General features: G+C 49.5%; 1 protein-coding gene across 38 annotated transcripts in view; it reads left to right on the top strand.

Annotated features, from left to right (window-relative positions):
• The window catches only part of SCRIB (scribble planar cell polarity protein), a 248,262-nt gene that overhangs the window by 178,604 nt on the left and 49,436 nt on the right, over window positions 1–20,222 (top strand). For 17 of the 38 annotated variants that reach the window (XM_075124824.1, XM_048837023.2, XM_048837028.2 and 14 more), the window contains 9 exons: window positions 605–655; window positions 1,135–1,176; window positions 3,363–3,491; window positions 6,990–7,079; window positions 7,260–7,307; window positions 7,716–7,875; window positions 14,800–14,974; window positions 16,961–17,050; window positions 17,487–17,675. In XM_075124824.1, coding sequence (XP_074980925.1) covers window positions 605–655; window positions 1,135–1,176; window positions 3,363–3,491; window positions 6,990–7,079; window positions 7,260–7,307; window positions 7,716–7,875; window positions 14,800–14,974; window positions 16,961–17,050; window positions 17,487–17,675 — 974 coding nt within the window. The remainder of the gene's footprint in view (window positions 1–604; window positions 656–1,134; window positions 1,177–3,362; window positions 3,492–6,989; window positions 7,080–7,259; window positions 7,308–7,715; window positions 7,876–14,799; window positions 14,975–16,960; window positions 17,051–17,486; window positions 17,676–20,222) is intronic. The other 21 variants (XM_048837007.2, XM_048837042.2, XM_048837038.2 and 18 more) reach the window with 9 other exon arrangements.

Genomic DNA, 20,222 nt, shown 5'->3' with positions numbered 1-20,222 from the left:
GCTGTTACCAGCAGGAGAGAAAAAAAAACCTTTTGTAGTGATAATCAAGGTGGGCCATTTCCAGCAGTTGACAAGATCGTGTGAGGAACAGTAGGGGGGGGGAAATAAACATGGGGAAATAATTTTACTTTGTGTAATGACCCATCCACTCCCAGTCTTTATTCAAGCCTAGTTCAATCACAAGTTACTGGGCTCAAAGGAATTCCTACCTGAAGTTCTCTGGCCGGAGCTATGCAGGAGGTCAGACTAGGTGATCATATGGTCCCTTCTGATAAATCCTGTGATCCTTTGGCAGGAGAGAAGCCAACAAGGCCTCCCCTCTCTGCACGTGGTGGGGTGGAGGCAGTGGGGAAGGGGTTGTTCCCTGCTGAGCAGCAGGTGCTTGGTCCTTTTTCTGTGGCAGGTCAGGAGCAGTTGGGGTGGGGGCTCCTCTCTCTGCCGTGGGTTAGAAAAGGGTGAGCATGCTCGCTATGGGGCTTGGGGAAAGGGCGTTTCAGTTCTGGGGAAAGGGGTGCTTGTCTCTGCCTTTCCTGTAGGAACTCTGGTGTCTTCAGTGTTTCTCTGGTTCTCTCCCCTCTCTGTTCTCCCTGGTGCCCCTCTCCAGCCACCTGCAGCCCTTCGGCCTGCTCACCTGTCAGGCAGGGAGACTCGCTTTGTAAGTGCCTCTTGGTGTGCAGTGTATGCTGCTGCTCTTAGCATGTTCCTTGGCTCCATCGTCTCACGGACTTGGTATTTGCTGAGACTTGTGCTGTGGGGAGCAGTTGTAGGGCCAGGGCCCCAAGGGGATAGAAGCTGCTCCACCGCTGCTCCTTGTTGCTCGCTGCTGCTGGGCTGGTGTCTGTGAGCGCTTCAGGGCAGAAAAGCTGTGGTGTCAGTTGCTTTGCTCAAGCTCAGTAACAAGCTATGAGAGCGCGAGATGTTAAGCCAGGGCTAGGACAGGCTATGCTGGGGTGGCACTGGGGGTTGGTGCCATGGGCTGCGCAGAGTGAGAACTCCAGGCCTCTCCCTGCACATGACAGGAGGAGCTGGGGGGGGGGGTAGATTGGGAGCTCTGGTACTGCTCCCAAATTGGGCAGGATGACCTAGGGGACTCCAGCTAGGACTCTCAATTTACATTCTCTTGTCTGTTTTCAGGCTGCCATAAACTTCATCCCACCGCAGGATGACAGCAAATCAGTAAGTGCTTCTGTCCTCAGACCTCTCATTCTTCCTTTGCACACTCGTCACTGCCAGGCCTCTCACTCTCCCTTCTTCAAACGCTGCTCACTGCGAGACCGCAAACTCTCTTTTCCTAACACTCTGCTCACTGCCAGGCCTCGTCCTCGCCTTCACACTCTGCTCACTGCCAGGCTTTGACCTCTCCTTTCTTCACACGCTGCACTCTCCTTTCCTTGCACTCTGCTCACTGCCAGGGCTCGCCCTCTCCTTTCCTTGCACTCTGCTCACTGCCAGGCCGTGCCCTCTGCTTTCCTTACACTCGGCTCACTGCCAGGGCTCACCCTCTCCTTCCCTCACACTGTGATCCGTGCCAAGCTTGGCATCCTACTCACCTCCATGGCTCACCCTCTCCTTTTCTCGCACTTGGCTCACCGCCAGGCCTCCCCCTCTCCTTTCCTTGCACTCAGCTCACTGCCCCACCTCGCCCTCTCCTTTCCTTGCACTCGGCTCACTGCCAGGGCTCGCCCTCTCCTTTCCTTGTACTCGGCTCACTGCCCCACCTCGCCCTCTCCTTTCCTTGCACTCTGTTCACTGCCAGGGCTCGTCCTCTCCTTTCCTTGCATTTGGCTCACTGCCCCACCCCACCCTCTCCTTTCGTTGCACTCGGCTCACTGCCAGGCCTCACCCTCTCCTTTCCTTGCACTCGGCTCACTGCCAGGCCTCGCCCTCTCCTTTCCTTGCACTCTGCTCACTGCTAGGCCTCGCCCTCTCCTCTCCTCCCATTCTGCTCACCACCTGGCCTCGCCCTCTCCTTTACTTTCACTCTGATCACCACCAGACCTCACCTTCTCTTTTTCTCACACGCTGCTCATTGCCAGGGCTTGCCCTCTGGTTTCCTTGTACTTTGCTCACTGCCAGGCCTCACACACTCCCTCCTTTACACACTGCTCACTGCCAGGCTTTGCACTGTCCTTTCCTTGCACACTGCTTACCAGCAGGCCACACACTCTCCTTTTCTTGCACGCTGCTCACTGCCAAGTCTTGCACTCTCCTTTTCTTGCACGCTGCTCACTGCCAGGCCACACACTCTCCTTTCCTTGCATGCTGTTCACTGCCAGGCCTTGCTCTCTACTTTCCTTTCACGCTGCTCACTGCCAGGCCTAGCACTCTCCTTTCCTTGCGCACTGCTCACTGCCAGGCCTTGCCCTCTGCTTTCCTCGCATTCTGTTTACTGTCAGACCACACACTCTCCTTCCCTTGCACACTGCTCACTGCCAGGCCTTGCTGTCTACTTTCCTTGCACGCTACTCACTGCCAGGCCTTGCTCTTTACTTTCCTTGCATGCTACACACTGCCAGGCCTTGCTCTCTACTTTCCTTTCACGCTGCTCACTGCCAGACCTCACATTTACACAAATGCACACAGGCTTATTTTTTCCCTTTTCTCAAAATTCAGTGTGAATATTCCATAGCCTTGCTCCCTCTGGTCCTTGCTCTGGTGGCTCTCATTCCCGTGGTGGGTGCTCTCTTTCGCTCACTTACTTGCTTCTCTGCTACCCCTCACTCCAGTTTCTCACATTTGTTCATTTCCTCAAAACATCCCAGAGTGACGGGCTCTAGTTTTAGCCTCAACACCCTCGTCCCCTCTCACATCCCTGCTTGTGGCCCAATCTGTCACTGGAGCCCTCGGTGCTTGTTCATCCTTTTCTCTCTCACTCCTGGCAACAACAGCCACTAGCTGCTGTTTGTTACCTGCATCTCCTACTTATGACTCCCACATTCTCCCCAGGCTCTTACTTACTTACACTTCCCTCCTGCACCCCTGGCATCTGCCTGCTTGCATTGTAGACTTGTGCTTGTGCCCTGGGCTTGTGTGGAGCCACTGGGCCCTGCCCTGACCTTATTGCTTGTCTAGTTCTGCACATCTTCATCCTGGGGGGTTGGCTGATGCTTGATAGCTGCTGTTGATCTCCCTCCCACATATCAGTGGGGGCTATTGATAAGGTGCCTTTATCCCTCTCACAGCCTGCTGCCTCTGACTGGGTCGGCAATGTGGCTGAGAAGCTGCACGCAAGAGTTTCAAACAGGATCTGCCCCCCTCTTTTGGATGCCAGGGATGTCTTGCTGCCCTAACTTTTCTTGTCTCTCTTTTCTGTCTCTTGTCCCTTACTCTACCTTTTCCCTGTTGTGTGGTGTGGGCACAAGCAGACCAAGCCGGGCGTCATTCAGCCTCTCTCCCGTGTGCGACAAAACGCGGCCCCACCTAGTTCGGAGGGCAGGGACAGCCCCAACCCCTTCCAGCAACCTGAGTCATGCTCCAGTGTCCAGAACTCTGTAAGTGGCCTGCAGTTCCTTCTCACTGAGCTGAGTCAGCCTGTTCCTGGTGGTTGCTGTGCCACCCTTCCTGGAAGGCAAGCTACACACACCCTCCTAGTGATGCCCATCGGGTTTAAAGGGAATTTGCTCATTATGGGCCGAAACGCCAACCAACCCTCTCTGGTCCCTGGAGGAGCTCTCTGCCCCATCTGAAAGGCACTGGAGTGCTGGGTGCTCCGTAGTCTTGTGTACGCTGGGATTTGCTCTCGTTACAGCCATCTTTGGGTAACCACCAGTGACACTATCCTGGTGAGAACCCCAGGAAAGACAGACAGAATCCTGATTCGCACCAGTGCAGCTTACTCTGGTTTCAAACAGGGGTGAGCAGCACAGTGGCACATGACGACTTTGCTTGTCTGTGCCAGGATTTGCATCAGTGCAGCTGCACCAGTGGCTGAAATCCCCAGGGCAGATAGAGTCTCGGACTTTCATTTACCTATAAGGTGCTGCGTTCTCTTGATGTATAAAGCCCTTCAGATCTTTTGTCCTGTCATTATCTCTCACACACCAGGGCAACAGCTTCTTGCTGTTACCTAGCTGTGTGGCTCTGCCCCCTTCGCTGGGGAGCACTGCACCATTGCTGCTTTGCAGAATGATTGCTTGCACATTGGCAATTGCTACAAGATGGTATCACAGTCAGGAGTGAGGAATCTCTGCAGGTCTCTGTGGCCTGGACATTAGGGGCCAGACACAGGATTTCTGTGCTCTGGCAAGAATTACCACACGAGAACACTGGTCCAGTTGCAGCAGGGAAATATGCCAATGGTCCTGTTACTCGTTTTCACAGTGCCTGTGTGGCACTATTGAAAACCTAGAGAGAGATCCAGCCTGCCTCAAAGAGTCACAGTATGAACTGGACAGACATCCCTGTCTGGGCCCAAATGAGACCTAGGCTGAAGAGCCAGAGTTCAAGTGATTCAGATACAGTAACTCCTCACTTAAAGTCGTCCCGGTTAATGTTGTTCCATTGTTTCGTTGCTGATCAATTAGGGAACATGCTTGTTTAAAGTTGCGCAATGCTCCCTTATAACGTTGAGTGGCAGTCACCTGTTTTGTCCACTGCTGGCAGAAAGAGCAGCCCGTTGGAGCAAGCTGGTGGCGGCTTGGCACCAGGGTGAACCGGCAGCCTCCCATCAACTCCCCACTCTCCTAAGTTCCCTGTTCAGCAGCTGCTCAACAGGCTATCAATTGCCGGCAGTTCAGCTGTCCCTCCCTCCACTGCTGTGTGCTGCTCCTGCCCTCTGCCCTGGAGCTGCTCCTGGGAGCCTCCTGCTTACTGTGCAAGTAGGCGGGGGAAGAGGGGTGCTAATGTCAGAGTGTCCCCCACCCCCCGTTCCTGCCCCCCGCTTATCCGCTCTCCATAGAGCAGGGGGAGACATGACAGGGCTCAGGATGGAGAGAGCTTGCTGGCAGCGGCTGCCGTCTCAACTTGCTGATTTACTTAAATCATCCGATGAAGTGAGCTGTAGCCCACAAAAGCTTATGCTCAAATAAATTGGTTAGTCTCTAAGGTGCCACAAGTCCTCCTGTTCTTTTTGCGAATACAGACTAACAGGGCTGCTACTCTGAAACCTTAAAAAGGCAGTGTACTTAGAGTGGGGTCAGCGTACTTAAAGGGGCAATGCATGTCTCTCTCTCTCACACAGGATGTGTGTCTCTGTCTCTCTGCCATGCTGTCTCCCCTCCCTCCATTCCTGCTGCCTTGTAGAGTGGGAGGCTACATTAACAACAATGTGTTAACCCTTGAGGGCTCAGCCGAGTGATAGTTCATCATTTAGCAGTAAGACATTCCCTGGGAAATATCCCACCCTCTGACTCCATCACCTCAACCAAGCTTAGAATGTGTACAGTATTAAACTGTTTGTTTAAAACGTATACTGTGTGTATATATATATATAAAATATATAAAATGTCTTGTCTGGTGAAAAAAATTTCCCTGGAATCTAACTCCCCCTCTTTACATTAATTCTTATGGAGAAATTGGATTCGCTTAACATGGTTTTGCTTAAAGTAGCATTTTTCAGGAATGTAACTATAACGTTAAGCAAGGAGTTACTGTATTTTAAAATCTCTTTCCAAGCTGGGTGGATTATTGTTAATCTGAGCAGAAGGGAAGACAACCAAACAAGAAGAGATATCACCGTTAGAGCAAAGAGAAGGGCAGCAAACAAGCAAGGCTGAGTTAAGGCAGCCAAAGGGGCTGAGGGAGCGGGAAAAGAGGGAAGGAATCAAGTGTGGAATTGAAGGGGAGAGACCATGTAACCACTGGTGAGGAAAGCTCTTGCCCCCACCGTCCTGAGGCCCTGAACAGGGTACCGCTCCCCATATAGGAAGGAAAAGGCGAGGAGCAGAGGAGTTTGTTTATAGGCAGCCATGTAAAGCAGGCGTGTTCCCTTTTCAGGGGAGAGAGGAGAAGCCAGATCAGAGAGAGTCAAGGGTGAGTCTGGAAGCAGGAGGTCAAGGCACTGGTCATAGGTGGCACGTTCACTGACTGTAGTGATGAAGGGGAGGAGGGAGGTGGCAGAAGTGCGGGATCTCAGGTGGATTTTTATCCCGGGGGATTAGGGTGTGGTTGTGTTGTGAAGGGGGTGAGAATAGGGGCAAGGCAGATGTGTGTCTGGGATGGGATTGGGGGGTGGGGGAGACAGAAGGTGAAAGGAGGAGAGCAGAAAAGTTACAAGGAACGTGAAGTCCTGTTGGATCGTCTCAGTCTTTTCTGTCAGTACATTGGCAAAGATGCTAAGTGGGGAAACGCTTAAGGAGGCAAGAAGAGGAGATGGTGGGTCCTGCAGATGATAGATCCCTTCCTAGAAGGCAGCTGAGATGTTCTCAGTGCTAGTAAGAGGACCACAGAAATCTACAGGAGCCCTCAGGTAGGGGGTGTGTGAGCACCGGCACTGACACTGATTTAAGTAGGAGTGCAATAGTCCGGCACTGAAATACAGGAGGAAACGGCCAGGCCGTCTTGCAGGGATAACTGGCCTAGCACCAGAGACAAGGCTGAGAGGTAACCTGAACTCTGTTATAGTCTTGGCCTTCACAAATACTGTGAGGTACTCTAAAATCTGGCATAGCCAATCCAGACTTAGGAACTGGAGTCCAGTGTTTGGCTACCCATAGAGCCCATTGTTTTCGGCTCAGCCACACTAGCTTATGTCTGCCTGCAATCCCCAAGGAGCCTGGGAGCAGCACTGCCACCTGGGAAACCCCCACTGAACCAGGAGGCTCTGCCGCCAGAAGAAGCATTGGCCTATCCAGGACATGAGAACCAGCAGTGTAACATGCTCGTGTCCAAGGAAGCCACGGTGCATGGCAGCTACTCTGTCCGAGGCTGGGGGCTCTGTCTCTGATGCTCCACTCTCCAGTCTCAAAACACATAAGGGGCTGGTTCTTTTCCTATTCTCTTCTTTATAGCAGCTATGATTAGCCTGACCTCTTCTGTCTCTGTCTCTGCAGCTGCGTCCCCCCTCTCCTGAGGATGTCCCAGTCAATGTCAAGCAGGCATACAAGACCTTTGCAGCAGTGCCCCTGTCGCAGGCAAATAAGGTAGGGGTAGGGCAGGGAAGATGACCTGGCTGCACAGACACCAGGGTGGCAGGGACGATGGGGATACTGGGAGCATCACAGGTGGGTCAGGAATGAGAATGGAGGCAGGAGGTGCTGTGGGTGAGGCAAAGACAAAGATAACCCCTCTCTCAAAAGTTTCCCTTTTCTCTCTCTCCTCAGGAGACGCACGGTCAGACAAGCACCGAGAAACCTAAAGCTTCTCCTGAGGTGAGTTTCAGTGGCTGGAAATGGAGTTGGAGTTGGGAGTCCTGATCACAGACTTTGGGGGATAAGGGCAGGATCCCAATGTGGGTAGATAGGAGGCAAAGTTCCCATCTGTGGCAATGTGGAGAGAGGGTTCAGACATAGGGTAGGGACCTGATGAAAGCAGGCATGTGGCCTGTGCCTGAAGGGACTAGATATGGGGTAGGGACCTAGGGAAGGCAGGCATGGGACATATACTCAGGGAGATTGGATACGGGGCAGGGATCCAGGGAAGGTGGGCACAGGGCACATGCCTGAAGAGATTGGACGTGGGGTAGGGACACAGGAAAGGTAGGCATGGGCACTTGCCTGCGGGGATTGGATATGGGGCAGGGTCTTTTAGTGGCTGACATGCTGCTGTGGCTGTTGCAGATGATGTCGTCCAGGGGACTGCACAGCCCAGAGCAGCGATCCTTCCGTGAGAGGCAAAAGTACTTTGAGATCGAGGTGAAGCAGCAGCAGGTGGAGAAGCCCCCCAAGCGTGTCTCCCTGGTGGGGGAGGATGACCTGAAGAAAATGAAGGAGGAGGAAGGTGCGATGGAGTCAGTTTTGGGGTGTTAGGTTTCTCTTTTGTGCTCTTGCGGGGTCTGTCCCCTGCCTGTTGGCTTTTGAGAGTGGGGGATCCTGCCTATTGAACATGGGACTGGTAGGGACCTCCTGAGTCACTGAGTCCAGTCCACTGCTATTACAGGCAACTCTGTCCTATCATCCCATTCATAAACTTACCAAGCTCCACCTTACAAGTAGTTGGGCTGTTTGCCCCCTGCTCCTACCAGAAGGCTATTCCAGAACCCCGCTGCTTGGATGGTTGGAATTGGAAATATTCTAATTTCCAGCCATCGGCTCCTGGGTTCCAGTTTATTAGGATGGGCGGGAGGGTGTCTCAAGCAACAGTACCATAAAATATTGAACCCCTGTGGTCAGGCCTGAAAAATCATGAGACTGGCTTTAAAATGACGCGTGTTGGGTCTGTCTTTGCCTTCTGGCTTTGGAGCCCCTCTGAGCCCCATCTTCAAGCTTCTCTCCACAGCCAGGAGTGCTACCGTGTTTGTGTTTTAAATGGAAGCTGAGATTCTCCTTTGCTTGCTTCCCACTCCTGGGATGGGCTGGCCTGTACAACTCTGACAGTTAACAGTAGCTAGCAGTGCCCACTGAAGCACTTATATGCTGCCTCCTGCCCGTCTCTTCCCTGTTTTGAAGGGTCTAAGGGTGAGGCTATAAAAAGGGATTGCAGCACTCCTTCCAACCGCCCGCAGCAGCAGACTACCAACCTCTCTGGACCTGGATCCAGATCCTATTTTTGATACAAGTGCTATCTAAAAACATTTTGGTTTAGAGTTTTACACTGTTAAGATTGTACATAGTTAGTAGTTACAGTTTTGGATAGGTAGTTTTTAGCAACGATAAGTAAGCTTTGGCTCCAAACTGACATGTCTTCTATGGCAGATCTGAAAACTAAGAAGCCAAGTTTTAAATGCTTTTCGTCCTGCCCAGCAGTCTTCTCATAACACAAGAACTAAGGGTCACCAAATGAAATTAATAGGAAGCAGGTTTAAAACAAACAAAAGGCAGTATTTTTTTCCACACAATGCACAGTCAACCTGTGGAACTCTCTGCCAGAGGTTGTTGTGAAGGCCAAGACAATAGCAGAGTTCAAAAAAGAATTAGATAAATTCATGGAGGGTAGGTCCACCAATGACTATTAGCCAGGATGGGTAGGGATGGTGTCCCTAGGCAATGTTTGCCAGAAGCTGAAATGGGCGACAGGGGGTTCATTCCCTCTGAAGCACCTGGCATCAGAAGACAGGACACTGGGCTAGATGGACCTTTAGTCTGACCCAGTATGGCCATATAAGATTTTCTGTCGTATTATCTATCCCTTTCCTAATGATTCACAACATTCTGTTTGCTTTTTTGGCTGCGCTGCACATTGAGTAGATGTTTTCAGAGAACTATCCACAGTGACTCCAAGATCTCTTCCTTGAGTGGTAACAGCTAATTTAGACCCCATCATTTTGTATGTATAGTTGGGATTATGTGTTCCAATGTTCATTACTTCGCATTTATCTGCCATTTTGTTGCCCAGTCACCTAGTTTTGTGAAATCCCTTTGTGTCGCTTCACAGTCTGCTTTCTACTTAACTATCCTGAGAAGTTTTGTATCAGCTACAGATTTTGACACCTCACTGTTTACATAAGAACATCCATACTGGGTCAGACCAAAGGTCCATCTAGCCCAGTATCCTGTCTTCCGACAGTGGCCAATGCCAGGTGCCCCAGAGGGAATGAATAGAACAGGCAGTCATAGAATCATAGAATATCAGGGTTGGAAGGGACCTCAGGAGGTCATCTAGTCCAACCCCCTGCTCAAAGCAGGACCAATCCCCAACTAAATCATCCCAGCCAGAGCTTTGTCAAGCCTGACCTTAAAAACCTCTAAGGAAGGAGATTCCACCACCTCCCTTGGTAACCCATTCCAGTGTTTCACCACCCTCCTAGTGAAAAAGTTTTTCCTAATATCCAACCTAAACCTCCCCCACTGCAACTTGAGACCACTACTCGTTGTTCTGTCATCAGCTACCACTGAGAGCAGTCTTGAGCCATCCTCTTTGGAACCCCCTTTCAGGTAGTTGAAAGCAGCTATCAAGTCCCCCCTCATTCTTCTCTTCCGTAGACTAAACATCCCCAGTTCCCTCAGCGTCTCCTCATAAGTCATGTGTTCATCAAGTGATCCATCCCCTGTCACTCATTTCCAGCTTCTGACAAACAGAGGCTAGTGACATCATCCCTGCCCATCCTGGAGAATAGCCATTGATGGACCTATACTCCATGAACTTATCTAGTCTGTTTTGAACCCTGTTATACTCTTGGCCTTCACAACAGCCTCTGGCAGAGAGTTCCACAGGTTGACTGTGCATTGTGTGGAAAAAAATACTGCCTTTTGTTTGTTTTAAACCTGCTGCCTATTAATTTCATTTGGTGACCCCTAGTTCTTGTGTTATGAGAGGGAATAAATAACACTTCCTTATTTACTTTCTCCACACCAGTCATGATTTTAAAGACATCAATCATATCCCCCCTTAGACATCTTTTCCAAGCTGAAAAGTCCCAGTCTTATTAATCTCTCCTCATACGGAAGCCATTCCATACCCCTAATCATTTTTGTTGCCCCTTTCTGAACCTTTTCCAATTCCAATATATCTTTTTTGAGATTAGGTGACCACATCTGCACAAAGTATACAAGATGGGGGCGTACCATGGATTTATACAAAGGCAATATGATATTTTCTGCCTTACTATCTATCCCTTTCTTGATGATTCCCAACATTCTGTTCACTTCTTTGACTGCCGCTGCACATTGACAGATGTTTTCAGAGAACTCTCCACAATGACTCCAAAAATCTCTTTCTTGAGTGGTAATGGCTAATTTAGATCCCATCGTTTTATATGTACAATTGGGATTATGTTTTCCAATGTGCGTTACGTTGCATTTATCATTGAATTTCATCTGCCATTTTGTTGTCCAGTCACCCAGTTTTGAGAGATCCTTTTGTGGCTCTTTGCAGTCAGCCTGGGACTTAACTATTTTAAGTAGTTTTGTATCATCTGCGAATTTTGCCACTTCACTGTCTATCTCTTTTTCCAGATCATTTATGAATATGTTGAACAGTACTGATCCCAGTACAGATCCCTGAGGGACACCACTATTTACCTCTCTCCATTCTGAAAACTGAGCATTTATTTCTATCCTTTGTTTCCTATCTTTTAACCAGTTACTTATCCATGACAGGACCTTCCCTCTTATTCCATGACAGCTTACTTTGCATAAGAGCCTTTGGTGAGGGACCTTGTCAAAGGCTTTCTGAAAATCTAAGTACACTATATCCACTGGATCACCCTTTTCCACATGCTTGTTTACACCTCAAAGAATTCTAGTAGATTAGTGATTCATGATTTCCCTTTACAAAAAACATGTTGACTCTTCCCCAACAAATCTCCCCAGAAAAATCATGGAGCAGGTCCTCAAGGAATCTATTTTGAAGCACTTGGAAGAGAGGAAGGTGATCAGGAAGCGTCAACATGGATTCACGAAGGGCAAGTCATGCCTGACCAACCTGATTGCCTTGTATGATGAGATAACTGGCTCTGTGGATAAGGGGGAAGTGGTGGACATGATATACCTTGATTTTAGCAAAGCTTTTGATACGGTCTCGCATAGTATTCTTGTCAGCAAGTTAAAGAAGTATGGATTGGATGAATGAAGAAGTATGGATTGGATGAATGAACCCTATAAGGTTGGCAGAAAGCTGGCTAAATCGTCAGGCTCAACGGGTAGTGATCAATGGCTTGATGTCTAGTTGGCAGCCGGTATCAGTGGAGTGCCCTGTGGGTTGGTCCGGGGGCCGGGTTTGTTCAACATCTTCATTAATGATCTGGTTGATGGGATGGATTGCACCCTCTGCAAGTTTGCAGATGACACTAAGATGGGGGGGAGGTAGATATGCTGGAGGGTAGGATAGGGTCCCGAGTGACCTAGACAAACAGGAGGATTGGGCCAAAATAAATCTGATGAGGTTCAACAAGGACAAGTGCAGTCTCCTGCACTTAGGATGGAAGAATCCCATGCACCGCTACAGGCTGGGAACTGACTGGCTAAGCGGCAGTTCTGCAGAAAAGGACCTGGGGATTTCAGTGGACGAGAATCTGGATATGAGTCAACAGTGTGCCCTTGTTGCCAAGAAGGCTAACGGCATATTGGGCTGCATTAGTAGGAGCCTTGCCAGCAGATCGAGGGAAGTGATTATTCCCTTCTATTTGGCACTGGTGAGGCCAGTACATCAAGGGACATGATTGTTCCCCTCTATTCAACATTGGTGAGACCTCATCTGGAGTACTCGCAAAAAGAAAAGGAGTACTTGTGGCACTTTAGAGACCAACCAATTTATTTGAGCATGAGCTTTTGTGAGCTCATGCTCAAATAAATTGGTTAGTCTCTAAGGTGCCACAAGTACTCCTTTTCTTTTTGCGAATACAGACTAACACGGCTGTTACTCTGAAATCTGGAGTACTGTGTCCAGTTTTGGGTCCCCCATTACAGAAAGGATGTGGACAAATTGGAGAGAGTCCAGCAGAGGGCAACGAAAATGATTAGGGGGTTGGGGCACATGACTTACGAAGAGAGGCTGAGGCAACTGGGGTTATTTAGTCTACAAAAGAGAAGAGTGAGGGGAGATTTGATAGCAGCCTTCAACTACCTGAAGAGGGGTTCCAAAGAGGATGGAGCTAGGCTGTTCTCAGCGTGGCAGATGGCAGAACAAGAAGCAATGGTCTCCAGTTGCAGTGTGGGAGGTCTAGGTTGGATATTAGGAAACACTATTTCACTAGGAGAGTAGTGAAGCACTGGAATGGGTTCCTTAGGGAGGTGGTGGAATCTCCATCCTTAGAGGCTTTTAAGGCCCAGCTTGACAAAGCCCTGGCTGGGATGACTGAGTTGGTGTTGGTCCTGCTTTGAGCAGGGGATTGGACTAGATGACCTCCTGAGGTCTCTTCCAACCCTAATATTCTTTGATTTTCATGGATTCATAGAGTCCAAGACCAGAAGGGACCACTGTGATCATCTAGTCTGACCTCCTGAATAAAACAGAGCATAAAACTTACCCAAAATAATAATTTGCAGAGAAACATCCATTATTTTAAAGGGTCTTATTCATGTGTACCCTCCTGTTTCCAATCCTGTACCTTCACAGGACCTGAATTTAGTTGTGTCTCACTTGATGGGTTCCTCCTTTGAACCCTTGGCAACAACTCTACTGCTGCTATCAATGAAACCAGTGTTTTTTGATAGTAGTTACCTCTGCAAGGTGTTTGAGAGAGATACAGGAACTTTCAGCCAACTCTCCTTTTACAGTATTCCACAAAGGCAAGGTCTCTCTCAGGCCACTCCCTAAATGTATGCCTCAAGTCATATCTTCATTCTACTTCAACCAGACTATCTTCCAGTGTTCTTTCTGAAGCCTCATTCTTCCAGGATTGAAGAAAAACTTCATACCTGGGATTTTCGGAGGGCTCTGGCATTTTATCTGGACCACACAAGATCTGGCAAAGGTCCCTCCTTCACCAAGGATAATAGCCCACTTCACTAGGGCTCATTCTACTTCATCAGCCTTTTTGAACAACATTGCAATAGCAGACATTTACAAAGCAGCAACGTAGTGGTTGTGCATACCTTCTCCAGACACTACAGTATTACTCAAGCTTCCCAAGATGTCCGGGCCATGGAAGCAGGCAAAGTGGTTGGACAGGTCTCAAAAATATCCCCTTCTTGTATTAAAAAAAAAAGTATCCCCCTCTTGCATTCCCCTGCCTTCCAACCCCTGCATGCTTAAACCCATCTTAGGTGAAAGGTCTAACTGATCGCCATACCTGGGGTTGGGAAGGAATTTTCCCTTTGGTCAGTTTGGCAGAGACCCTGGGGGTTTTTCGCCTTCCTGCACCACAGGTTACATGTCACTTGCAGGTTTAAACTAGTGTACATGGTGGATTCTCTGTCACTTGAAGTCTTTAAACCATGATTTGAGGCCTTCAGTAACTCAACCAAAGGTTAGGAATCTATTTCAGGAGTGGGTGAGTGAGGTTCTGTGGCCTATGATGTGCAGGAAGTCAGACTAGATGATCACGATGGTCCCTTCTGACCTTAAAGCCTATCAGTCTATAGATCTATGAGAATATAGGCCTCTGAACAGTCTGTGCCCATGAGAGGTGGCTGGAGTTTTGCCCATCCCTTGCCATGACTCTGGCCTTCATTGGGTGGGCAGGATCATCAGCTAATCTGGCCTCCATCCCCCCAGCAGAGTCCTACCTATTGGCTCCCCATTTCACTGTCCCTGATGTGTGGGGAGTGGGTCTGCTTGTCAGCTCAGCTGGGGGGGGGGATGATGTTTGCCCGTTAGCTCCTGGGGCTCTATGTCCATGGAGGGATAGGTCTGAATCTAGCTGTTGACTCCTAGAGGTCTGATCCCAGACACGCATATCAGATCCTGTGGGGTCCATCTCAACAGGGGGTCTGCCCATTGGTTCCTAGGCGGTTCCCATCCATGGAGGAGTTACAGAAGGTGAAGCAGTTGGAGGCTCTCTGAGATTATAGCCAGGAAGAAAGGTAGGGAAAAGGTTTTGCTGATTACAAAGAAGTGATTAAGAGGACAGGTTGAAAGGCATCGAGGCTAGTAAAGGAGTAGATGCTAAGAGAGCTCAAGAGAAGTGTGTCTTCAGGGAGGGAATCGATTCAAAGACGGTTACAGAAACTGTAGGATTCTATTGCAGAGAGTGAGCGAGGCCCTTAAAGGGAAAGGACCTACCCAGAGATTGTTCCCATGAACCTCGGTGGCCATGGGAAACACTGCTGGCAGCCAGCTCTGCAGTTCTCTTCCCACTCATATGGGTCTGTCTCATTTTGGCAGCTCGTAAACTGCAGCAGAAACGGGCTCTGCTGTTGGAGGAGGAGGAGGAGGAGGAAGAGGAGGATGTGGGGAAGCAGATGCCCGATATGAGCATGCAGTCCAGTGTCATCATCGAAGGAGTGGAGTACAAGATCAAGAGACTAAATGGAAGGAGCATCCAGTCCCCGGCAACTCGGTAAGACCAGCTGGCAGCTCAGATCCAGCTCTGTGTCCTAGGAGTTGGCCAGCATCACCTTTCCCCAGATGGGGAGGTGTGGGCAGGCCCCACCACCTTTGCTGGGGAATTGGGTATCACAAGGCATACAGTTTGTCTCCAGGTCCTTGTTCTCAAATGAGTGGCTGCCCAGATCCTGCCCTTGGGTACCTGGAGTCATTGATTGTAGTTGTGGTTAGCTTGGGACACGCACCTCTTTGCTGAGCCTGTGCCAAGCCCTGCCCTTTAGGCTCTTGCATTATGCCTGGGTCTGCAGGAGTCTCTTTCCCCAGGCTGCGGTTCTGCGTTGGTGGTGCTTCTTTCATTCCTTGCCCTGCAGATTTGCCTTACAGGTGGAGCATTGGGCTTCAAACGGAATAAAGCTCAGGTTGCTGCCTTTGAACTGTCTCAGAATCTTGTCTTTCTGACTCTTTCCCCATAAGCTGCGGCAGGACCATGCCTCGGGCCAAAGGGCCAATCATCTTTGTCTTGTATGCTTTGGCTTAGAGTCTTCTCATCCTGCCTGACCACGCTCCATACCCTCATGTTTGCTCCAGTTTCTGCTCCCCATCTCCTCATTAGCATTTGTAGCATCCAGTCTCAGTCCAGAAACACCTCGCATTACACCTGCATAGTGAGGGTTCCCCACTGCACTGCCGTGCTAAACTGGGCTCCTGGCAAACACTAAAGAAGGGCAGCAGCCAAACATGCAGTCTTTGCAGAGGCAGTTTATCCCTCCTCTCCCCACAGCCGGATGCAGCTCAGATAGCGTCACTCTGTAGAAGGTGGGGTGCAGGTCACCGCCCTTTGGTGCTCTCCCTTTGGTGGGCTAAAGGGTTGTGGGCCAGTCCATCCTACAGTGAGCTCTGGAGAATGTATCTGTGGCATCCACATCACTGGCTCAGTTGCACCTCAGGCTGATTGCTCAGTTGGTCTCCAGTGAGTTTAATAGAAGGACGGTACTTAGGGTGGGAACAGGCTACAACTTCTCTACCCAATCAACTCCTTCTCTGATCTGGGTGGGAATAGGCAGCTGGTGGCAATATTGTGATAGGAAATAAAATCTTTGGTTGCTTATTCAGGGCCAAATTCTGTGCTGACTTATACATAGAGCACACTGGGCCAATGGCATTGCAAAGGGTGTCTATGAGGGCTGCCTGAGGGCAGACTTTGTGCCTTCAGAGAGATCTGACATCAGCAAAGGAAAAGCAAGAAGCGGTCAGTCAACCATCACAGCCTGGAGGCTGGAGGGAGCAGGGTTGGATTTAGGAAAGAGCTGTCAGGTGAGCACAATAATTTACACTTGATACATCAGGCCAGGGTGACAGTCAGACCTCTGGGTGAGGAAGATGAGTTTGGGTGCCTGTCTGGGGTGAGATAGATGCATATATCAGAGAGGATGCAGCTGTGATAATGGAGATGGGACATGATTGGGGCCTGGACCTGCTGAGAGCTCATGATGTCAGAACAGAGAGAAAGGTAGGCTCTTCGAGATTCTGAGGAGAAATCCCCAGCCTGGAGGTAGAAGGAAGGGGGATGGCTCTCAGATGACAGGGCAGGTGCCGGCAGTCTCAGTGATAACAGAGGTGAGGCAGAATGAAGAGGACGTGTACCTGTCAGCCTGCTCCCAGTCTCTTGAGATTCTGACGTAGGACCTGGGAGGCTCTTCCCATGATCTGCAAGTTCTGGTTTCACCAACTGACCTGGTTACCAGGTGGCTCATTCCTACTGATCCTGCTCACATGCCCTTGGAGGCTTCCTCCCCCGGGCAGATGGGACTGGAGGGATAAGCTCTATGTGCATGGTACCAAAGCTGTCAGCAGATAAATCAAGAGCCACATCACTGAGCTGAGTTGTACTGTCTGCTTGCTGTGGCTCAGGTCCATGGGAAGGGGGATCTGTGCTCTGCACCCTCCAGGGGACGCATGCCTCCAGCATGCTTGGTTGACATGTCTGTGTTGCTGCCAGGATCTCTGAGGCAGATGAGCACAGCAGCTCCCAGAGAAACTCACTGGAAGAAGGATTCAAGCCCGAGCAGAGACCTAACTCTATGTCTGGGTAAGAGGGGACTCTGGAGGGGGAGGAGTAACACTGCACTGCAACACCCCCTGCCCTTCCCTGCCTGCTGCCCACAGACTGCCACATAGTGGGCCAGACCACTCTGCCTTTCAGCAAGGAATGGGGTAACAGGCAGGCTTCGGGGAGGTGTGGGATATAGAGCAGAGACCTGTCTTTGGGGAGGGATAGGTGTTGGGGGGCATGGGTCGGGTACAGGGCGTGCGGGGCATGGGTTGGGTACTTAGTGAGAGCCAGAAGCCTGGGTGGTTGGACTAGGGATGCTGTGGGGCCCTTCCTTTGAGGAGATCTTGGGGGGCTCAGGGCTTTGGGCAGGGTACAAGGTAGGACCTCTACTTTGAGGAGGGAGAGCAGGAAGTCTGGGGACTGGAGGGTGGGCTGGGCCAAGCCCCTTGTTATTCCTGGCTTCTCTTCCCAGACTGATCCCAGTTTACCCAGGAGGGGGCGAGACAGGGGCACCTGTGCGAACGGCCAAAGCTGAGCGACGGCACCAGGAGCGATTGCGGATGCAGAGCCCTGAATTCCTGAGTACCCAGGAGAAGGAGCTGTCTCCAGCTGAGCGCCGGGCCCTGGAGGCAGAGAAACGAGCCATGTGGAGGGCAGCACGGTGAGTCAAGGGGAGCCTGCTATCCCTCTTTCTTTACTAGCAGGGTCTGATGTCGTGTCATTGAATTTGTAGCATCAGAGAGAGGGAATGTTTAGGGGCCAGGGGTAAGGGAAGTTTTAGTGACCAGAACATAGTGCACAGGCCTATCTGCCTATCCAATCCTGTCTATCTCTGACAGGAGCTTGAGGGGTTCGTCTCTTCTTTATACTTTAGCAACACTTGTGTAGGTCTTCATGACAATAAAGTCTCATTGTATTGACTTCAGCTCAGGCACTGACGTTCATGTGACCGTGCGCAATTCCCTTCCCTCTCTTTGCACCTGTTTTTTCCACCTGTTCCATAGAATCAGAACAAAGAGACTTGCAGTGAAACTTAAAAGGTGGCAAATGCAAAACTGATAAAAGGAAATTCCTTTCTACACACATAATGGGCAATTAGACTGTGGAACTCACAACCACAAGATGTTATTGAGGCCAGGTTCAAATAGGGATTGAACAGTTATATGGATAACAAACATGTCCAAAGTTATAACAATTAATGCAAACAAACATTTTGGAAACAAGATAAAAACTCCTGCTTCGGGATTTAAAACAGTCTCTATTAGGAGTTAGAATGAGATCTTCATGGGTGTAGATTATTCCACAATTGTTACCACAAGGTTTCTTGCCCATTCCTCTGAAGCACCTGGTGCTGACCACTGCTGGAGACAGGATACTGGTCTAGATGGACTTTGGGTCTGATCCAGTCTGGCAATTCCTATGTTCCTGTGTATGTTGGGGATCTTCCTCCCATGGAGGCTATGAGGATGAATGAGTTAATGTTTGTAAAGTCTTCTAGAGCCTTGGATGGAAGATGCTGGAGCCAGTGCATTGGTTTGAGGCTGGAAAGCTGAGAGTCCCATGTTATTAGAAAGGTCGCATAGTATTATTGTACCTTTTATAGTTATTTAAAACCAAATTGAACCAATGTTCACAGAACCAGGGCTCATCCCTCTTTCCCTGGGGAGACGATGCCTCAGCAACAGGGTTCCCATTCCTTCCTCTGTGAGGGGATGATTCTCCAGCCAGATCCCTCTTCCAGCCAGGACGTTCTTCCATAGTACTTCCTTAATTTCACCACATTTTATGGCATTCTGTATAATCTCTCCCTATAAATCTGGCCCTCTGGCTGCCGGAGCACTGTTGCTCTTCTCTGAAGTTTCTTCACTGTTTAATATGAGGCACCCAGATATAGGCATGACATTTCAGTCAGTGTATTACTATGGGCTATCTCTGCTTTTCATTTCATGCCTCTCTAGAGCAGCCCCAAGTAGCACTGGTCTCATTCTGTTACTGTGTCACATTGTACACTCTGTTGTAAATGGCTCTTTGGTCTCGTAGCTCCCTTCTGGCCATTTCTGCTCCCCCACGCATAGTGTCAGGGGTTTGCACTTGTATGGCACATGACACAGAGCACTGCTGTCATTAAGGATGGGTTCTGTTTTTCCACTTGAAACAGGGATTTTCCCTCATTGTTTTTCATGGAGAGTACAGTGTATCTTCCCCCAATTTACAGCACATAATCTGAAAAGGAATGGAATTTTCTGAGAATTTTTCAGATAACGGTTGAAGTGTAAATTAGTTAAAAATTAGTCCTTTAAGAAACATTTCTCTCATTTTTGGGGCACCTTCTAGCTAACAAACTGAAAAGATAGTCTGAAATGTACATTTGAAGAAACTAGGTTATTATTCAGGGCTTCGGCGTGGAGCCCGGAGATGGAGCACGAAGCAGCTCCAGAGCAGTGGAGCTGCAGGTTTTTGCCTGGAGCTGGAGCGGAGCCGCAGCACAGCTCCAAAGCCCTGTTATTATTAAGCAAAGTTACTAACAATCTTAACGTCTAAGTTTTGTCCTTAAAGTTCACAATTTGGCCTTATTCAAAATGGCCATCATTTCCCATAACTTTCAGGGCAATGAAGCCAAAGAGTGCCCTTAGGGAAGATGGCTGCCTCTTCACTAAAGTCATGGCGTGTGGCAGTGAACCTTCCATGACTAAGATTGCCTCCATATCCCATTAGAATCATAGAATCATAGAAGATTAGGGCTGGAAGAGACTTCAGGAGGTCATCTAGTCCAATCTCCTGCTCAAAGCAGGACCAATCCCCAACTAAATCATCCCAGCCGGGGCTTTGTCAAGCCTGATCTTAAAAACTTCTAAGGAAGAGAAGAATGAGGGGGGATTTGATAGCTGCTTTCAACTACCTGAAAGGGGGTTCCAAAGAGGATGGCTCTAGACTGTTCTCAATGGTAGCAGATGACAGAACGAGGAGTAATGGTCTCAAGTTGCAGTGGGGGAGGTTTAGATTGGATATTAGGAAAAACTTTTTCACTAAGAGGGTGGTGAAACACTGGAATGCGTTACCTAGGGAGGTGGTAGAATCTCCTTCCTTAGAGGTTTTTAAGGTCAGGCTTGACAAAGCCCTGGGTGGGATGATTTAACTGGGAATTGGTCCTGCTTCGAGCAGGGGGTTGGACTAGATGACCTTCAGGGGTCCCTTCCAACCCTGATAT

The sequence above is a fragment of the Caretta caretta genome, chromosome 2, assembly GCF_965140235.1.
Source record: "Caretta caretta isolate rCarCar2 chromosome 2, rCarCar1.hap1, whole genome shotgun sequence".
NCBI lineage: Eukaryota > Metazoa > Chordata > Testudines > Cheloniidae > Caretta > Caretta caretta.
This window is presented reverse-complemented; position numbering and strand designations above follow the sequence as displayed.